A 16,503-nucleotide genomic window follows, 5' to 3' on the forward strand; every position below is an offset into this window, starting at 1 on the left:
GGACTGTATACATTACTAAGAAAAATGGCTTTCAAATACATATAATAAAATATATTGTGGTAATGAATGTAATTTAAAATATAATGAAACATCACAGAATTTTGTCACTGGCTGTTATTGAAGCTGGGGGATTAGGAGAGAGGCCCAAAACTGCTAATTATTCAATATATTGACATTCTATGGAGAGGAGGGAAGAGGGGAGGAAGTTTATTTCCAGTTCCAGTTAGTGATCAGTTTGTCCTGAAGCATAACATGTTGGTCTCCCTTTCGTCTATAAGAAAGCAGATTAATATTTTTAAAAAATATTTATTGTAACACTTTTCTTACTGGTAGATGACCATCATTTTGAAGTTGACTTACTTTAAACTACTTGTAACTCTTTATTTTGGGCATTACTCCTGCCTCTGGGTCCCTCTAACAATTTTTGTGGTATTATAGTTGCATTTTCCTATACAAAAAGAGATTTTATTTCCCTGGTTTCTCTGTAAACGACTCAGATATATGAAACTGACTTGCTACACAGAAGCACCCATGAAATTGACTAAACAGAAACTTCTCTCAAATACACAAAATAAGCTGTGGTGGGAGGGGGGGAGAAAAAAAGTTTTTCTGGTATATAAACCTCTCGGGTCTAGTAATGATAGATTTTTAGCATGATTTTTTAAAGTTGATTTTTTTTTGGGTCTATTTGGCTCTCATCCTGCAAACATCTACACATATAGCAGTTCCATTAAATTCAATGGGATACTCATGAACATAAAGTTAATTGGTGCATAATTGTTTCAAAGGGAAAAATGCATTAACTGCTGTGGAACATGAAAACTAAACTGATAAGTAAATTAATATGACATAAAATCAATCTGAATTTTATATAGAAAGCTAAAGATTATTTGGTTTGTTTTTAGGTATCGATGATTAATGTGATTGTTTAACCATTAATAAAACAGAAATGGCAATTATGAATATTTCTCATTTGTATAGAGGAAATGGCTACATATCTGCGTTATGTAAGAAGGCTAGATTTTTTTGAAAAACCAGACTATGACTACTTAAGAAAACTCTTTACAGACTTATTTGATCGGAAGGGCTATATGTTTGATTATGAATATGACTGGATTGGGAAACAGCTGGTGAGTTCAGTTGAGCAAAGATGCTGTATTTTTGTCTAACCAGTTTTTTAACTATAGTAGTTAGTCTTAATATTTGTATAATTTTTCTTGTATATTATAAAATTTACTAGATTATGAGTCAAGCTACTTTTGTGAAAGCTGCAGATTAGTTTCCATTGTAATCCCCTATTTGTACGTATTGTGAAATTTATGAAATATCACCTTTTGGTCTGAGATTTTTTTTATACCGGGTCTCTTCCCAAAGGTGTGGTGTTTTTTTTTAAAACATCAAATAAAATTCTTTCCTCTGTTTTATAATAGGAGGTTGTAAGAATTCTAATCTGTTTTTGAGCAGAGTTAACAGTTTGTCATTTGAAACTTTGCAAGGACAGTCGTCATTGGGAGTGTGTGGTTGTTTCATTTTGGGGAATTTTTTCCAAAGTTTTAAGCAACTGAGAAATCACTTCTCAGCATCTGAGGTTTATAGCAGAAACTATACTAAAGCCTCGTTCCCTTTGTGACATCAAAGTGCACATTTTCCCTGTCCAGCCTGACAGGCACATGAGCTGCTGCTTTCAGCTTTTCCTGAGACAGGTAGCTTGAAGGAGCTGCTAAGTACCTCATTAAAATACTCAATAAAAATGTCCTTTTAAAAACATTTTTAACTACTGTCAGGAACAGTAGAAAAGTTTGTGTGTGACTAAAGGATTAGACCCCAAATTTAGGATCTCAGCTGATCAGAAAATGGTGGGGGATGGTATCTGTAGAAAATTCTGACTTTTCACTGAAAAATTACAAAAATTCAATTTTTGGCCAAAAAGCCCAAAACTTTTTTTGAGAAAAGCCAGACAGAAATATTTGGTCAGCCAAAGACTCATGGAAAACATAGTCTAAGTCATGCTCCAATGTTCTACAAGTTCTAAGCTTTCATTTTACAAAATTCTGTATTTGGCTTATAGAATTTTTTCTACAACTTGAAATAATCTTGTAACACTTTCTTCTCTTTTTACTTAAACTAAATTTAATTTCATACTCCTGTATATACATATTCTTATCTACTTACATATTTTGATAACTTATCCTCACTATCACATTTTACTAAGATTGTTGTACACTATTATTATTATTATTATTAGATTAATTGTTAATCTGGCTTTTTCTAACTTTTGAGGGCTTGGCTTTGCAACCCAAATAACATTCTGTTAACATTGTTTTGGTTTGGTTTTTTTGTACATAACAATTATTTTGTATTGCAGTAGTGCCTAGGGGCCCTGTCACAGATAAGGTTCCTGTTGTGCTAAGCAGTATAAAAACACAACTAAATGTGTTCCCTGCTTAGAAGAGCCAACAATCTAATATGAGAGACCGCAGGATATATATTCTCTTTGTCCTTGCTTACATGCAATAATGTATATAGGGATGAAGCAGCGACTTCAAAGCTAACTTTGATCATGTGCATAATTGATTCTTACGTGTAGGAAAGTATGTGTCAGTTCCCTATGAAACAACTGTGTGCTTTTTATATACATGATTTTATAGGATTATGGCATATACATAGTACTACAGTATGCAGCACATAAAGTTATCAACAAATGTATTGTAGCTTTTAACAAAACTTAATATTCTGTAGCACTCAGAAGGGGACAGTCCAAGTTTGAGGGCATCTGAAATATTTTATTTGGCACATTCTGTTTTTGATTACTTAATCATGCTTGTTTAACATTGTACAAATATAATCTTTCTATAGATTTTCTTTACTTATAGTAAAAAGGTAGGAGCTTCCCTGTTTAGGCTTTGGAAATTCTGTTAGCTTCTACAAATTTGAAGTGTGTTTAAATTCCACAATCTGGAACTATTTATACATCACTAGAATGCCTTCTCCCACACATGCTTAGATGGTGTATAGGAAGAAAGACCTTCCTTGGGCATGATCAAAGTGGGGCTCCCTGCTGTGCATCTTAAAATGTTTTCAGAAGCTTTCCTCAGTCCCTATGTACCTTCTGTCCTGAGCAACTTTATAAAGCTTTCACTACTTAGCTAAGCTAGTCTTGCACATAGCCTCAGTGAATCATTCCATAGTTACACATTTTACAAACTAAGTGAAAAAATTCCATTGTGAATAGTTGGTAAATAATTTTTCAAAAGCGAATAAGATGGTGAACTCAAATTTCCTCTGGAACAATGAAATATACTGCTTTTCAGTAAGCATTCTTCCCAGACAAAATTGTATCTTTCAAGCCTCAGCCATTTTGATTGTCTGTTTAAAAAAAAAAAAGTTGGAAGAAAATTTGTAAAATGGTAATATCTTTGATTTCCACTATGTTCACATTCAAAAGTGGCTTAATCTTTTTTTTCTTCATACTTTCAAAGATGGCAGAGGTTAGTCATAGAAGATTTCAGCCTGAAATCTTACAGGAAGTTATCGGTAACTGGAATAGGTTAAAACAAAGAGGAGTCCTTGTGGCACCTTACAGACTAACACATTTATTTGGGCCTAAGCTTTCGTTGGATATAACCCACTTCATCAGGTGCATGGAGTGGAAAATACAGTAGGCAGGTATAAATATACAGCACATGAAAAGATGGGAGTTGCCTTAAGTGGGGGGGGGGGTCAGTGCTAATGAGTCCAATTCAATCAAAGGGGATGTGGTCCATTCCCAGCAGGTGACAAGAAGGGGTGAATATCAACAGAGGGAAAATTATTTTTTGTAGTGACCCAGACACTCCCAGTCTTTATTCAGGCCTAATTTGATTGTGTCAAGTTTGCAAATCAAGAACTTGCAGAACTGGAATTTAAGTCTGTTTTTGAAGTTTTTTTGTTGAAGAATGGCGACTTTTAAGTCTGTTATTGAGTGTCCAGGGAGATTGAAGTGCTCACCTACTCGTTTTTGAATGTTACAATTCTTGATGTCCAATTTGTGTCCATTTATTCTTTTGCGTAGAGACTGTCTGGTTTGGCCAATGTACATGTACAATGACAGTCTATAATTTTACCTCTATTGATATTCACCCCTTCTTATCAACTGTTGGGAATGGGCCACATCCACCCTAATTGAATTGGCTTTGTTAGCACTGTCCCCCTACTTGGCAAGGCAACTCCCATCTTTTCACGTGGGTTATATCCCACGAAAGCTTATGCCCAAATAAATTTGTTAGTCTCTAAGGTGCCACAAGGACTCCTCGTTGTTTTTACTGATGCAAAATGGGTTAGAATGGATACTTCATACAACTTTAACTGTAGTGGGACCAACACTTCTAGCTGGAATAGTGGCAAACTTTTCAAATTAAAATAGTCTGTGTGATATGTCTGAAACCTGTCAAATTAAAATGTAAGCAAACAAAAATTCAAGGAACTCATCACAAAATGTACTTGCTGCTTTTATTTGGACCAGATTACAGTAACTTGTCATGTCCTAAGCATACTAGTGAATGCATTACAGCATAGTCTAGTGAAGTCTTTATCATTAGACATCATTACAGCAAGTTGCTCCTAAATTTTTGAGAAGGGAGAGCATGTTACTGGTTTTTGTGAAGGAATTACCAAGTTTAAGAATTAGTGAGGGTCTGCTTCATGACTTGCTGTTGGTTTTGTATGGCCATATCTCTGTACATTTCCGTGGCAAGTTCAGAAACATGTTTTGGATTACAATTCATCAATAATTATTGGTATGTAGAAAACTTAAATATTTTTTTAACAATTTGCTACATAATATATTATGTTTGTAGCCTACTCCAGTGGGCTCAATTCATTCAGACCCCGCACTGTCATCAAACAGAGAAGCGCATCAGCACAGAGATAAGATGCAACAATCCAAAAATCAGGTATGCTGCTCACCTAAGATTTTATCAGCATTATTTTATGTCATCATTTTTATAAAGTTTGTTCTTTCTGCCAAAACAGCTTTGCTATTGCTTCTGTTACACAATTTCAAATTGACACCAGTTTCTGCTGTCCATTTTTCTGTTTGCTGAAGGTAGCTTTTATTAATGCATGAATGTTTTTGGTTTGTAAGTCTTAAATAAGGTCATAAAGGGCTATCGTGTATTTAAGTTGTAATTATAAATAAATGGGAGCCTTTTGTCTTTTTTGATCAACTGCATCCTAAGGAGCATTGCTGTATTTTCTTCCTTAGTTTTTCTGTTTAATCTTACAGTCTCTTACTTTGCACTATGTACAGTGACTCACCCACTAGTGTTAGAGGGTACATTTTCCTAAGATTGCATTTTTTGCCACCTTAGTACATTCAAAAGGCAGTAAAATTTGTGAGAATTCTAGATTTTCTGTTTAAAGTATTGTTAGGTTTTTCTTAGAGAAAATATTTAATGCACAATCATAGGCTATAAGAACAGATGGACTGCTTAAGATTTGAATTCACTTGTTACCTGTGGTCATAGCGTGTACAATTCTGAGGTGATATTACCAGAGTACTTTCTTACAGATCAATAACGGTTTTATGTAAAGGTTGAAATAGTATCTATATAAAATATATAAACCATATTTTACTTTGATATACTTCACCCACTATATATATATATATATATACATACACACACACACACTCCCCTCTACCCCGATATAACATGAATTCGGATATAACACGGTAAAGCAGTGCAGTGGGGCTGTGCACTCTGGCGGATCAAAGCAAGTTCAATATAACATGGTTTCACCTATAACGTGGTAAGATTTTTTGGCCCCGAGGGACAGCATTATATCAGGGTAGAGGTATGTGTGTATGTATGTATGCATGCATATATATATGCACATGTGGTTTATTCTAGTTTAAAAAAAAAAAGATGTATATGCATGTAGTTACCCACTTTATACATACAAATGAGATTTGCATACATAATTTAGGTGGCTAGTTTCAAAAGCTTTGCCCTAAAAGGTTTATTAGGGTTACCATATCTAACAAATCAAAAAAGAGGACACTCCACGGGCCCTGGCCCCGCCCATTCCCCCACCCCCAGCTCCGCCCCAACTCCGCCCCTTCCCCGCCCTAACTCCGCCCCCTCCTCCCAGCCACGTGAAAGGGCTGCCCGAGCGCTACCGGCTTCACGGTTTGCCGGGCAGCCCCCAGACCCTGCGCCCCCAGCCGGCGCTTCCCCAGCGCAGCTGGAGCCCGGGAGGGGAAGTGCCCAGCCGGGGGCGCAGGGTCTGGAGGCTGCCCGGCAAACCGTGAAGCCGGTAGCGCTTGGGCTTCGGGCAGCCCCCTTGCCTCCAAACCCTGCGCCCCCAGCCGGGCACTTCCCCTCCCGGGCTCCGGCGGCGCAGGGTCCGGAGGCATGGGGGCTGCCCGAAGCCGGTAGCGCTCGGCACTTAAACAGAGCCGAAGAGTCAGGGAGGAGCAGAGCCGCCGCGGCCGGAGGATCTGCTCCTCCCCTGACTCTTCGGCTCTGTTTAAGAGCCGAGCTGCCCCAGCGCTATCGGCTTCGGGCAGCCCCCATGCCTCCAGACCCTGCGCCGCCGGAGCCCGGGAGGGGAAGTGCCCGGCCGGTGGCTGGGGTCCGGAGGCAAGGGGGCTGCCTGAAACCCATAGCACTCGGGCAGCTCGGCTCTTAAACAGAGCCGAAGAGTCAGGGGAGGAGCAGAGCCGCCGCGGGAGGGGAAGTGCCTGGCCGGCATTTTCCCGGACATGTTCGGCTTTTTGGCAATTCCCCCGGACGGGGGTTTGAGTGCCGAAAAGCCAGACATGTCCAGGAAAAAGAGGACATATGGTAACCCTAGGTTTATGGTTTCTGGACAAAAATCAGTTACTTTAAAGGATATACTCTGAAGGAGCTTGTTGCTAAACTAGTGAGAATTACAATATGCTGATAACTTTGATCAGTATTATGATTTTATCCTTTAGTTGTTTCTCAGAAAATTTCAGGCCTTGGTTGATGCAAGGGTAGGAATATACAATATAGTAATTGTGCACTGTATTTTGTGTTGCATTTGTTGAATGTATATTTTCAGTTAATATAACATGCATGATGTGCAATTGCAGCAGATTGTATTTTAAGCATATGTAATCATGAGTTCTTGTTTTCTTCTGGAGTGTCCATGGTATTTTTAATTATATTGCTGTGTTCGAGAGAAGTTTTGCATACCCCACGTGACTTTATAACAATTTTGAAATTACTTAAAATAATAAAAACAGGTTTTTTTTCATTTTTTTATTATTATTATTATTTTTGTTTATTGTTTTGCTTTCTGCTATTTCCAGATTCTTAATCTGTCTGGTAGTTCATGTTTGAGTGTATACATTTTTGTTCATTTTTAGCCACTCTACAACTTTTAGCTATAGTAAATAGCAAAGTTTAAACATGTATCTGTCTACATTCATGTGCATATGTACATAGCTGGTAACATTCTGTTTGTGTGTTGTATTCCTGTGGGATTTTTATTTCACATTGTAATACAAGCATGAGATGTTTAATATGTTTTGGGTTTTTTTCCTCCTCTTCCTTGCATGCTTAATGCATTATGTAATTGACAGTCGGCAGACCACAGGGCAGCTTGGGACTCCCAGCAGGCCAATCCCCATCACTTGAGAGCTCACCTTGCAGCTGACAGACATGGTGGCTCGGTACAGGTATTTTCTGCTTCTTTGCATGACTGATTATTTCCACATTCTGCAACCTATTCCTCTGTAACTCCTGGCATGATTCTTGTTTTCAGCTGAAAAGTTTGCTTCATAGTTATGTCCATAATTACATTCCCTTGTTCCTTTTGTTCTACAACTGCCAAATTGGAAAAGAAAAGTGCAGAAAGTTTGACTTTTTGTATGTTGAATTTCTACAAATGCCTGTTGTAGTTTAGCAGTATAGCTTTCTAAAATTTATATCAACTAAACCAGCTAATGTTAAGACTTTAGTTCACTTTAATTTTATATATAGTTTAAATAGATTTTAACTACTCAAGTTTATTTAATATTAGCCAATTTTGAGAACTTGGCACAGTGCAGCACTTTACACATTTTAACCAGGGTAAAAAATGAGAAACTAATGAATATTAATAATATTTAGTTAAGTACTTGATTTCAGCTAAATATCTGTTTTAAAGAGAGTCAGTTTCTACACGTAAGTATAACAGCAGCTTTAGATATTATACTTGTCCCTACTAAAGAAATGTATTTTCTCCCCTCCTCATAGAGGCCAATGCAAAAAAGGGAAAACTGGTTATCTGACCAGAAACGGTGAATTTACATATACGCAGCACTGTGAAATTCACAAAGTAGAAAACTAAAAATAGGGATTTTTTTTTCTGATCATTTTTCACTGTCTTAGATTTTGCTTTTAAGAATAGTAGTTTAAAATATTCAGACAGTAATGGGATTTATAGCATGCATCCCTTTAAGATGTTAGAGGAATGTAGTTATACATAGTGACTAAAGAGTCTCCAGAAAACTAATTTTATTGCACTTCCACTTGCAAGTGAAAAACATAATAATAATTTATATTTAACAGAAGTGGGTTATCACATCAAAGCTTGAACAAAGCGGTGTACTCAGGAATTTTTGAATTCACTAATTTGTTTGCTCAATTGTGGGCAGCAGTAACAGCTATATGTTTCTTTGCCAGCCACCAAAATGCTCAAATGAGGTATGATTCCCAGTCTAGTCCATTTCTCATTTATAAATAGTAGCTTGAGGGGATTAATTTACTAAGGTTGGCCAATTTAGAGTTTCTGTCTAAGTCGAATGCTGACTCATTCTCTCATGTTAATTCCCCACACGGACCCTGTTATAGTCCAAACTTTTTCTTCCTGAATGCTTAATTTCCTTTATCAGATGTTTGTAACTTTCAACCAGGTTTTGCTTTCCTTGTGTATGTGATGTATGTGGTTGCAGTAATTCTTGGGAAATTTAGGGCACAAGAATCAAGAAGATACTTGTCACATCAGATGGCTTGAAAGCTGCCCCGTTTATGTGCATACACTCTATTCTTAGTACTGTATATACTCGTTCATAAGCCGAATATTTTTAGTAAAAAAGGGAAGCACCAGCGAAGGGGGTCGGCTTATGAACGGGTATAGAGAGGGAGAGGTGGGACACAGCCCCTCCCCCCAGCAGAGGGAGCAAGGAGAGGCAGCAGAGCCAGAAGGGAAGAGGCGGGGCCAGAGTCTCTCCGCTTCTGGCCACGCTGCTCTCCCCCCAGCCTCCGAAGCAGCTGCAGCTCTGGGGCTGGCAGGCTGCAGCCGTGCCGCTCGGTCCAGCCCCCAGAGCAGGCTGTGGCCGCGCCGCCCATCCCGCTGGAGCACGCTGTGGCCGTGCCGCCCGATCTGGAACATGCAGCGGCTGCGCCACCCAATTTGGCCCGCTGGTAAGCTGCGGCCGCGCTGCACTGCCCAGCCTGCCGGAGCAGCTACAGCCAGGTCAGACATCCTCCCCTGGCCCTCCCCAGATAAAGTGAGAAGGGATGGGATGGGAAGAGTGTGGGGGTCCCAGGCTAGGGGTGGGGGTCACGTGGGGGGTTGTCACAGGGATTATTCCCCTGACCCTCAGCTTCTCATACCCCCCCCCCCCCCCCCCCCCAAATTTCCCCAGCAGTTGCTGTCCCGGTCCATCAGGGTAAGCAGCTGGCATGCCAGGACACTTTGTTTACTTAGGTTTACTGCTGTGCCTGCGGACGCTAGAGGTAAACAAACCATCTCGGCCCACCAGCAGCTTATCCTGATGGCCCGGGAGCCAAAGTTTGCTGACCCCTGATTATAGGGTCGGCTTATGAATGGTTTATAAAAAATTTCCATTTTTACTTATCCATCTTGGGAGGGTCGGCTTATAAACGAACCAGCTTATGATCAAGTATATACGGTAATTCTTTGTCATGTCAATCAAAATCGTAATAATTTAGCATTATAACAACAAGTTGTATGGAACATGTTTATATTTTCCTTTTATTCAATACACTTTTTGAGCCTGAGAGCTCCATCTATTTTTTATATTTTAGATTTTTCTAAAATATCTTGTTTTTTTCTCCTCCAAGGCAAGGAGCAGGGATAAAATTGCATACTTCACCCTGTTAATTCTCTACAATAAGTTTTTTGCACCTTTTAAAAAATCTGAGTCTTGAATTATATTGCAAAATTCTAAACTGATGCTTGAAAAGCTTTTGTTTGTGTAGAATAAAGTTAATTGAATAAAATAAAGTGAATATTGCAACTCATCAAAGATTTAGTTGCACTAAACCTTTTTATAAAAATAATTTTTTTTTTTGTTAAACTACATAGCTTCCTGGTAACAAGCAGTTTGAATGTCAGACCAATGTTCTGATCACAGCAACTCTTTCATATAAATAAAATAAATTTAAAAAGGGAAGTAGTTGATTTGTCTCCTTGAACCATATTAGAATGTGAAATTAGCATTGGATTTGAGATTAAACTGGATAAAATTATGAGATTTCTTAAGTACCTTCTGGCTACATTAAGAAATATTTCTATCTATGGTTAACATATCAGTGGAACACTTCAAATAGTTTATGAACATAAAAACAGCCATACTGGGTCAGACCAAAGGTCCATCTAGCCCAGTATCCTGTCTTCCGACAGTGGCCAATGCCAGGTGCCCCAGAGGGAATGAATAGAACAGGCAATCAGTGATCCACCCCCTGTTGCCCATTCCAGCTTCTGGCAAACAGAGGCTAGAGACACCATCTCTGCCCATCCTAGCTAATAGCCATTACGGACCTAACTTCCATGAATTCATCTAATTCTGGCACATTCAGTTTGTTTAGTTTATGGTGCATTCAGTACTTCATTCAAAATAATTACTTCAACAATCCCAGCATTTACTGAGAAGAATTTCAATATTTTGCTTTTTCTAACCCAAAAACATCACCCACCACCAGAGCAGTTTTTAATTGATCTTAACATTTTGGTCCATTTAAAGGTACAGGGCAAATTCCGTATTTACCTTTAAAAGAAAAAAATATTTTTTAGGAAATGGTGACAGTGTGCCCTATAGGTACAGAACAATAGCAAATTTTTATTTAATTCTTTAATAGTGGAAAGCAGAAATTGCGAGAGTACAGACCTTTTAGGTCACCTGGCAGCAAAGTTAAATTCCTACAAAAAGCATAGTTTCACTTTTAAACTAAAGTATTAAATTGTCCCATTGCTTTTAAACTTAGATGTTGCATACGACAGTAGTTCTCAGCCAGAGGCCCGGGGCCCCGTAGGGAGCCTCAAGCAGTTTTCAGCGGCGCCTCCAAGCAGGGCCATCATTAGACTTGCTGGGGCCTAGGGCAGAAAGCCGAAGCCCCACCGCATGGGGCTGAAGCCCAGGTCCCTGAGCCCCGCCACCCGGAGCTGGAGGCGAAGCCTGAACAATGTAGTTACATGGGGGCCCTGTGGCATGGGGCCTCAGGCAATTTCCCTATTAGTTACCCCCTAACGCTGGCCCTGGCTTTTATATGCAGAAAACCAGTTATTGCGGCACAGCTGGGCTGTGGAGTTTTTATCACACATTGTGGCGGGCCTCAAAAAGAAAAAGGTTGAGAACCTCTGGTATAAGAGATTTCCGCACATCTATAGAATTAAGATTGTTTTTGTAACATAGTGGGAAAGGATTAGTAATGTTTGTTAGTAGCAGATACTGTGAAATAATGTAAGATGCTAATTATTTTTCTTACGGTAGAGTTTGATATTGTGAATAAGTGTTGTCATGTATATCTTTCAGTTATAACTGAATTTTTTTAATCAAAATTTGCCAATAAATCAGGGCATTGGCTAGTCTAGTACCGCAGCCTAGATTCCTTTGAACTATTAGCTATAGTATTTTTAAAGCCTGTCTACAGTGAAAAAAAATTGAGGAGTGAACCAAAGGTTTGGAGTTAAAATGCATTAAACCCTTGTATGGATGCTCTCATTCAGAAGAGAATCGGCTATGCTTTGCTTCAATTTAATTCCCCGCAGGAATAAGAGTATCCATGTAGTTGTTTAATGCATTTTAACTTCAAATCTTTAGTTGACTTGTCCTAACTTTCCTGAGTGTCTTGTGTGACAAAGCCATCAGGTTGTATATGGTACGACAGAAGCTATAAAGGGTTCAATGAAGTTGTACGGTATTTCTTTAAATTGGATTTATTGCTCTGTAAGGTGCTATAGGAGCAGTGGTGGGAAAAGACTTACCTTATATGCACTTTGTACTCTGCCAAATCACCTTGTGCATTCTAGAGGACCACCTCTAAACTAGTTCACTCTTCATGACTCATTTTTATTCTTGGTACCTCTGAGACGGCAAACAAAGGTGCTAATTGTGGTGCTGTATTTTTTGTGTACAAAATATATTTACAGAAGAGTTCTGTAAGAATTAGGACTTAACAAAGTGAATGTTGGATAAACTAATACAAGTCTGTCTGTACATAGCTGTGAATTCAGATATATGCTTTTGACTTCTTTCTTGCTGCTGAAATATATTTGTTTGTTTTAGCCATAGGATTGTTGATATTCAGTGGTCGACTGCTCTTGTTACCACTTTATTGGAGTTTGAATTAAGTTCGTGTTAATCTGATAGACATTTTATTGAAATGGTGGGAAATGCTTTATACCATTATACTGAAATAACTTAGTGTCAAATATGATTTCTGTTTTGCCCTGCAATACTTGATAGTCCAGTATACTATAACTTTGTTACTGTTTCAGCATCTGAAAATTCTAATTTTGCTTTAACGCTCTTTTAAATTTACTACTTCTAAGTCCTCAAAAAAAGAACGATCCAAAGATGTTGAAATTTGAAGGAAGCTCACCTTTATTTTTTAAAACAGTTAAATACTGAAAAAGGTTAGGTGGTTGTTCAAATGCTTGCTCATGTCGATTCCATTCTAGATATGTGTGCACCCATTTGCATAGTTGTCGGAGACTTTTGCTGTGGCGCCCTCTGGAGTGCTGCGCTCATGTTCCTTCTTACCTCCCACAAGTGTTCAGCGGTTTCCTTTCTTCACTTTGTGTATTAGAACTGTAAATAGTTTTGTTTATTGTAGTTAGTTAGTAATTTAGGGTCCTGGCAGGGACTTTGCCCCAGGTAGTGCATGCCCCAGTCTCCGGGTTTTAAGCCCTGCGCTAACTGTAATAGGCCTATGCCTGTTAGTGACCCCCATGGCAGCTGTCTGAAGTGCTAGGGGCAATCTCATGTAAAAGAAAAGCATTGCATCTGTAAGAACTTTCATCCTAGGACACAGAAAGAGCGTGACAACCATTTGAGAGCCCTCCTCTTGGAGGCTGCTCTCCACCCAGCCTTGGAGCCATCTCAGCTGGACGTGACTCCCTGCACTTCGGTCTCAGTGGATACTGCACCCTGGCACCAGGCTCTACTCGGTACTGTTACCCTTCAGCAGTGCCCAAAAAGAATTCGAAGAAGTGGGATGCAGCACCGAGCAAGAAGGACCAAGGGGCATCAGGAAAGGACCCTGTTCAGGTTTCCCACCCACCCCAGAGACAGATGGGGATACATCCCCTAGTGGATCTTCTATCCACCACCAACTCCAGGGAGTAGTAGGGGACCCAAACTTACAGCGGAGTCTGCGTCTTCCCAGTGCTCAGAGAGTAAAAGACTCTCCCAGCGCAGCCAGCACCACATTCTGCGGTGGACCCAGCAAAGGCTCCCTATGAGGGCAAGCCAGTTGTGAAAGCTTCCCAGATGGTGAGTGAATGCCGCCAGTCCCGGGAGCTGAGGCAGAGCTCTTTGTCACCGCACCTGGTCTCTGCGTCAGCTCAGGTCGCTGGCACCGCGCTCCCAGTCTCTGCCGTCTCGTCGAGACTCACCCACAGGGAGGCGCTGGTCACTGTAGGTTGGCACTGGTCTTCCTCCCGCTGATCCTTTCTACAACGTTAATCACCATAACCTACATCCTAGGAACGTTCCCTAACACGGTGCCGTTCCCCCTGCTCCCAGCACCGATCGCCTATTCAAGGCGCTGTTCACCCATGGTGGCGGTTAGCTGCCAGACTCAGGCGTTGATGGTCCCGCCATGGTCACAGGAGGCAGGATTCTTCCAGCATGGAGGGGGAGTTCAGCTCCTTGCCAAAACAACAGCATGGTGACTGGGCTCCTGAGGCTGCATCCATCTCTGTGATGCCATCCTGGCAGCAGGCCAGTGCCCAGCGGTTATGCCGATGCCTCCTTCACACCAATTTCAGTTGCCGCTTCAGACAATCATCAGACAGCTCCGTCTGGGTGCGCAAAGTGTAAACGGACACCGTGGTGAGTGGAAGGGCAGATGCCCACCCCGAGACCCTCTCCCTCCCCCCCCCGGGGGGATGATGCCCCAGGCCCTCTCCTGATCCAGATGAGGCTGTGGCGGGGCCCTCTCGCACTAGCTCACCGGACGATTTTAAGGAGCACCAAGCCCTGCTCCAAAGGATGGCCATAACTTAAGCCTAGAGGTGGAAGAGATGGTGGAACAATCAGACACTTCGTTTAATGTGCTTATGATGGGTTGGGCCCCCCCCATCCAGTGTGCCACCTGTGGTGCTGGGGTCCCACTGAGCCTGCCCATTCCACCAGTCTGGGTTCCCTCATCCTGTTCTGCTGCACGTACACGTACAGGTAGGGACGCACCCAGCTGTAGAATCACACAGTTTGCAATCGTAACTGTTGTTCTTCGAGATGTGTTGCTCATGTCCTTTCCATTACCCGCCCTCCTACCCCTCTGTTGGAGTTGCTGGCAAGAAGGAACTGAGAGGGCATAGCGCCGGTGGCGCCTGATATACGAACGCATGAGCTCAGCATCCAGAGGGCGTCACAACCAACCCTACGGATACTGTTAAGGCAAAAGTCTCTGACAACTGTGCATGTGGCCATGCACATACCTAGAATGGAATGGACATGAGCAACACATCTCGAAGCACAACAGTTACGAAAGGTAGGTAATCGTTTTTATATTGCAAGAAATTTTTCTCCTCCAGAATATCTAATGATAGAGAATTTTTAATTGTTATTTCAATTTTTTTAAACAGGAGCATGCAGCCAGCAAGAATTCTATAAACTACAGCTTTTTTGCTGCATCCCTAACATAATCTGAAATAGAAATTTTCTGCAGAGTGAATGGTGACAGCTAAATTTTAGCAGGAAAGTAAATTGAGTCAGCATTGATACTTGAAATCAGCTATGTGTTGAATCATCAGTTTAAATGTAGGTTACTATATTTTGTCTGCAGAAAATCTTCATTTTAGTTCACATAAGAGTGCCAAGCGCAGTAAGAAACTTCTCTGTTCCTTTGAGATTCCTGATTGATTACTGTGTGTCACGTCCCTCTGCTATCACATTAATGTTAAGTAACACCGAACATTCATTGATCCTAAGCGGTGTGCTTCAATAAAGTTTTTATATAGGTGTATATATAACATGAGTGCATATGTGTACACTCCAAATACTATTGTAAAGTCATCTTTTTATATGTAATTTCCATGTAGGAAACAGGGAGTTTGAAAACAAAAATGTTAGATGTTACTAAAGGGTTTGGGCAAGTCGACCCATTAATTATGAGTATGGTTTTATATTTTTTATAGAACTCAAAAACCTTTTGGACATGTCAGCTAGGGAAATTAATATATTTTTGTTGTTTAGTCTTACTTTATAGCTTCACTTCACATTAAAGGCAGCTAGTAATTTGATCTATGAAGGAAAAATCCTTCGCTTCTCTGAAATAATCCAGTCATTCCTCCACTAGTATATGTGAAAAAGGCCGAATCCGTGACAATCTGTTTTCTTAGTTTTTATAACTTCATTACTGGAATGCAACCTACTGTACACTGTTTCAGTTCATTAGTTAACCTCCTGCGTCCTTGCTTCATAAAAGTTTGTGTCAGTTCCCGAAAATGTCAGCTGAATAGCTGATTGATTGTTTCCTTCTCTTTGTACGTATAGCTGGGATTATGTTTTCCAATGTGCATTACTTTGCATTTATCAACATTGAATTTCATCTGCCATTTTGTTGTCTAATACAGTACTCTGTAACTCTTCACAGTCTGCTTTGGACTTAACTATCTTGAGTAATTTTTATCATCTGCAAACTTTGCCACTTCACTGTTTACCCCTTTTTCCACATCATTTGTGACCATGTTGAACAGCACTGGGCCCAATACAGATATATTTATCTCTCCATTCTGAAAACTGACCATTTATTCCTACCCTTTGTTTCCTGTCTTTTAACCAGTTCTCAATCCATGAAAGGATCTTCCCTCTTATCCCATGAGAACTTAATTTACGTAAGAGCCTTTGGTGAGGGACCTTGTCAAAGGCTTTCTGGAAATCTAAGTACACTATGTCCACTGGACCCCCTTGTCCACATGTTTGTTGACTCCTTCAAAGAACTCTAAAAGATTAGTAAGACATGATTTCCCTTTGCAGAAACCATGTTGACTTTTGCCCAACAATTTATGTTCTTCTATGTGTCTGACAATTTTATTCTTTAT

General features: G+C 40.2%; 1 protein-coding gene across 17 annotated transcripts in view; it reads left to right on the forward strand.

Moving 5' to 3' along the window:
* Positions 1-16,503, forward strand: part of CSNK1G3 (casein kinase 1 gamma 3) — a 135,045-nt gene that overhangs the window by 90,794 nt on the left and 27,748 nt on the right. For 15 of the 17 annotated variants that reach the window (XR_010602278.1, XR_010602277.1, XR_010602276.1 and 12 more), the window contains 3 exons: positions 982-1,130; positions 4,836-4,931; positions 7,589-7,684. Coding sequence is in view for 13 of the 17 variants with exons in the window: in XM_005305157.5 (XP_005305214.1) it covers positions 982-1,130; positions 4,836-4,931; positions 7,589-7,684 (341 nt within the window). In the remaining 4 variants the exon portion in view is untranslated. The remainder of the gene's footprint in view (positions 1-981; positions 1,131-4,835; positions 4,932-7,588; positions 7,685-16,503) is intronic. The other 2 variants (XM_065599290.1, XM_065599292.1) reach the window with 1 other exon arrangement.

This window comes from Chrysemys picta, chromosome 6 (assembly GCF_011386835.1).
Source record: "Chrysemys picta bellii isolate R12L10 chromosome 6, ASM1138683v2, whole genome shotgun sequence".
Classification (NCBI taxonomy): domain Eukaryota; kingdom Metazoa; phylum Chordata; order Testudines; family Emydidae; genus Chrysemys; species Chrysemys picta.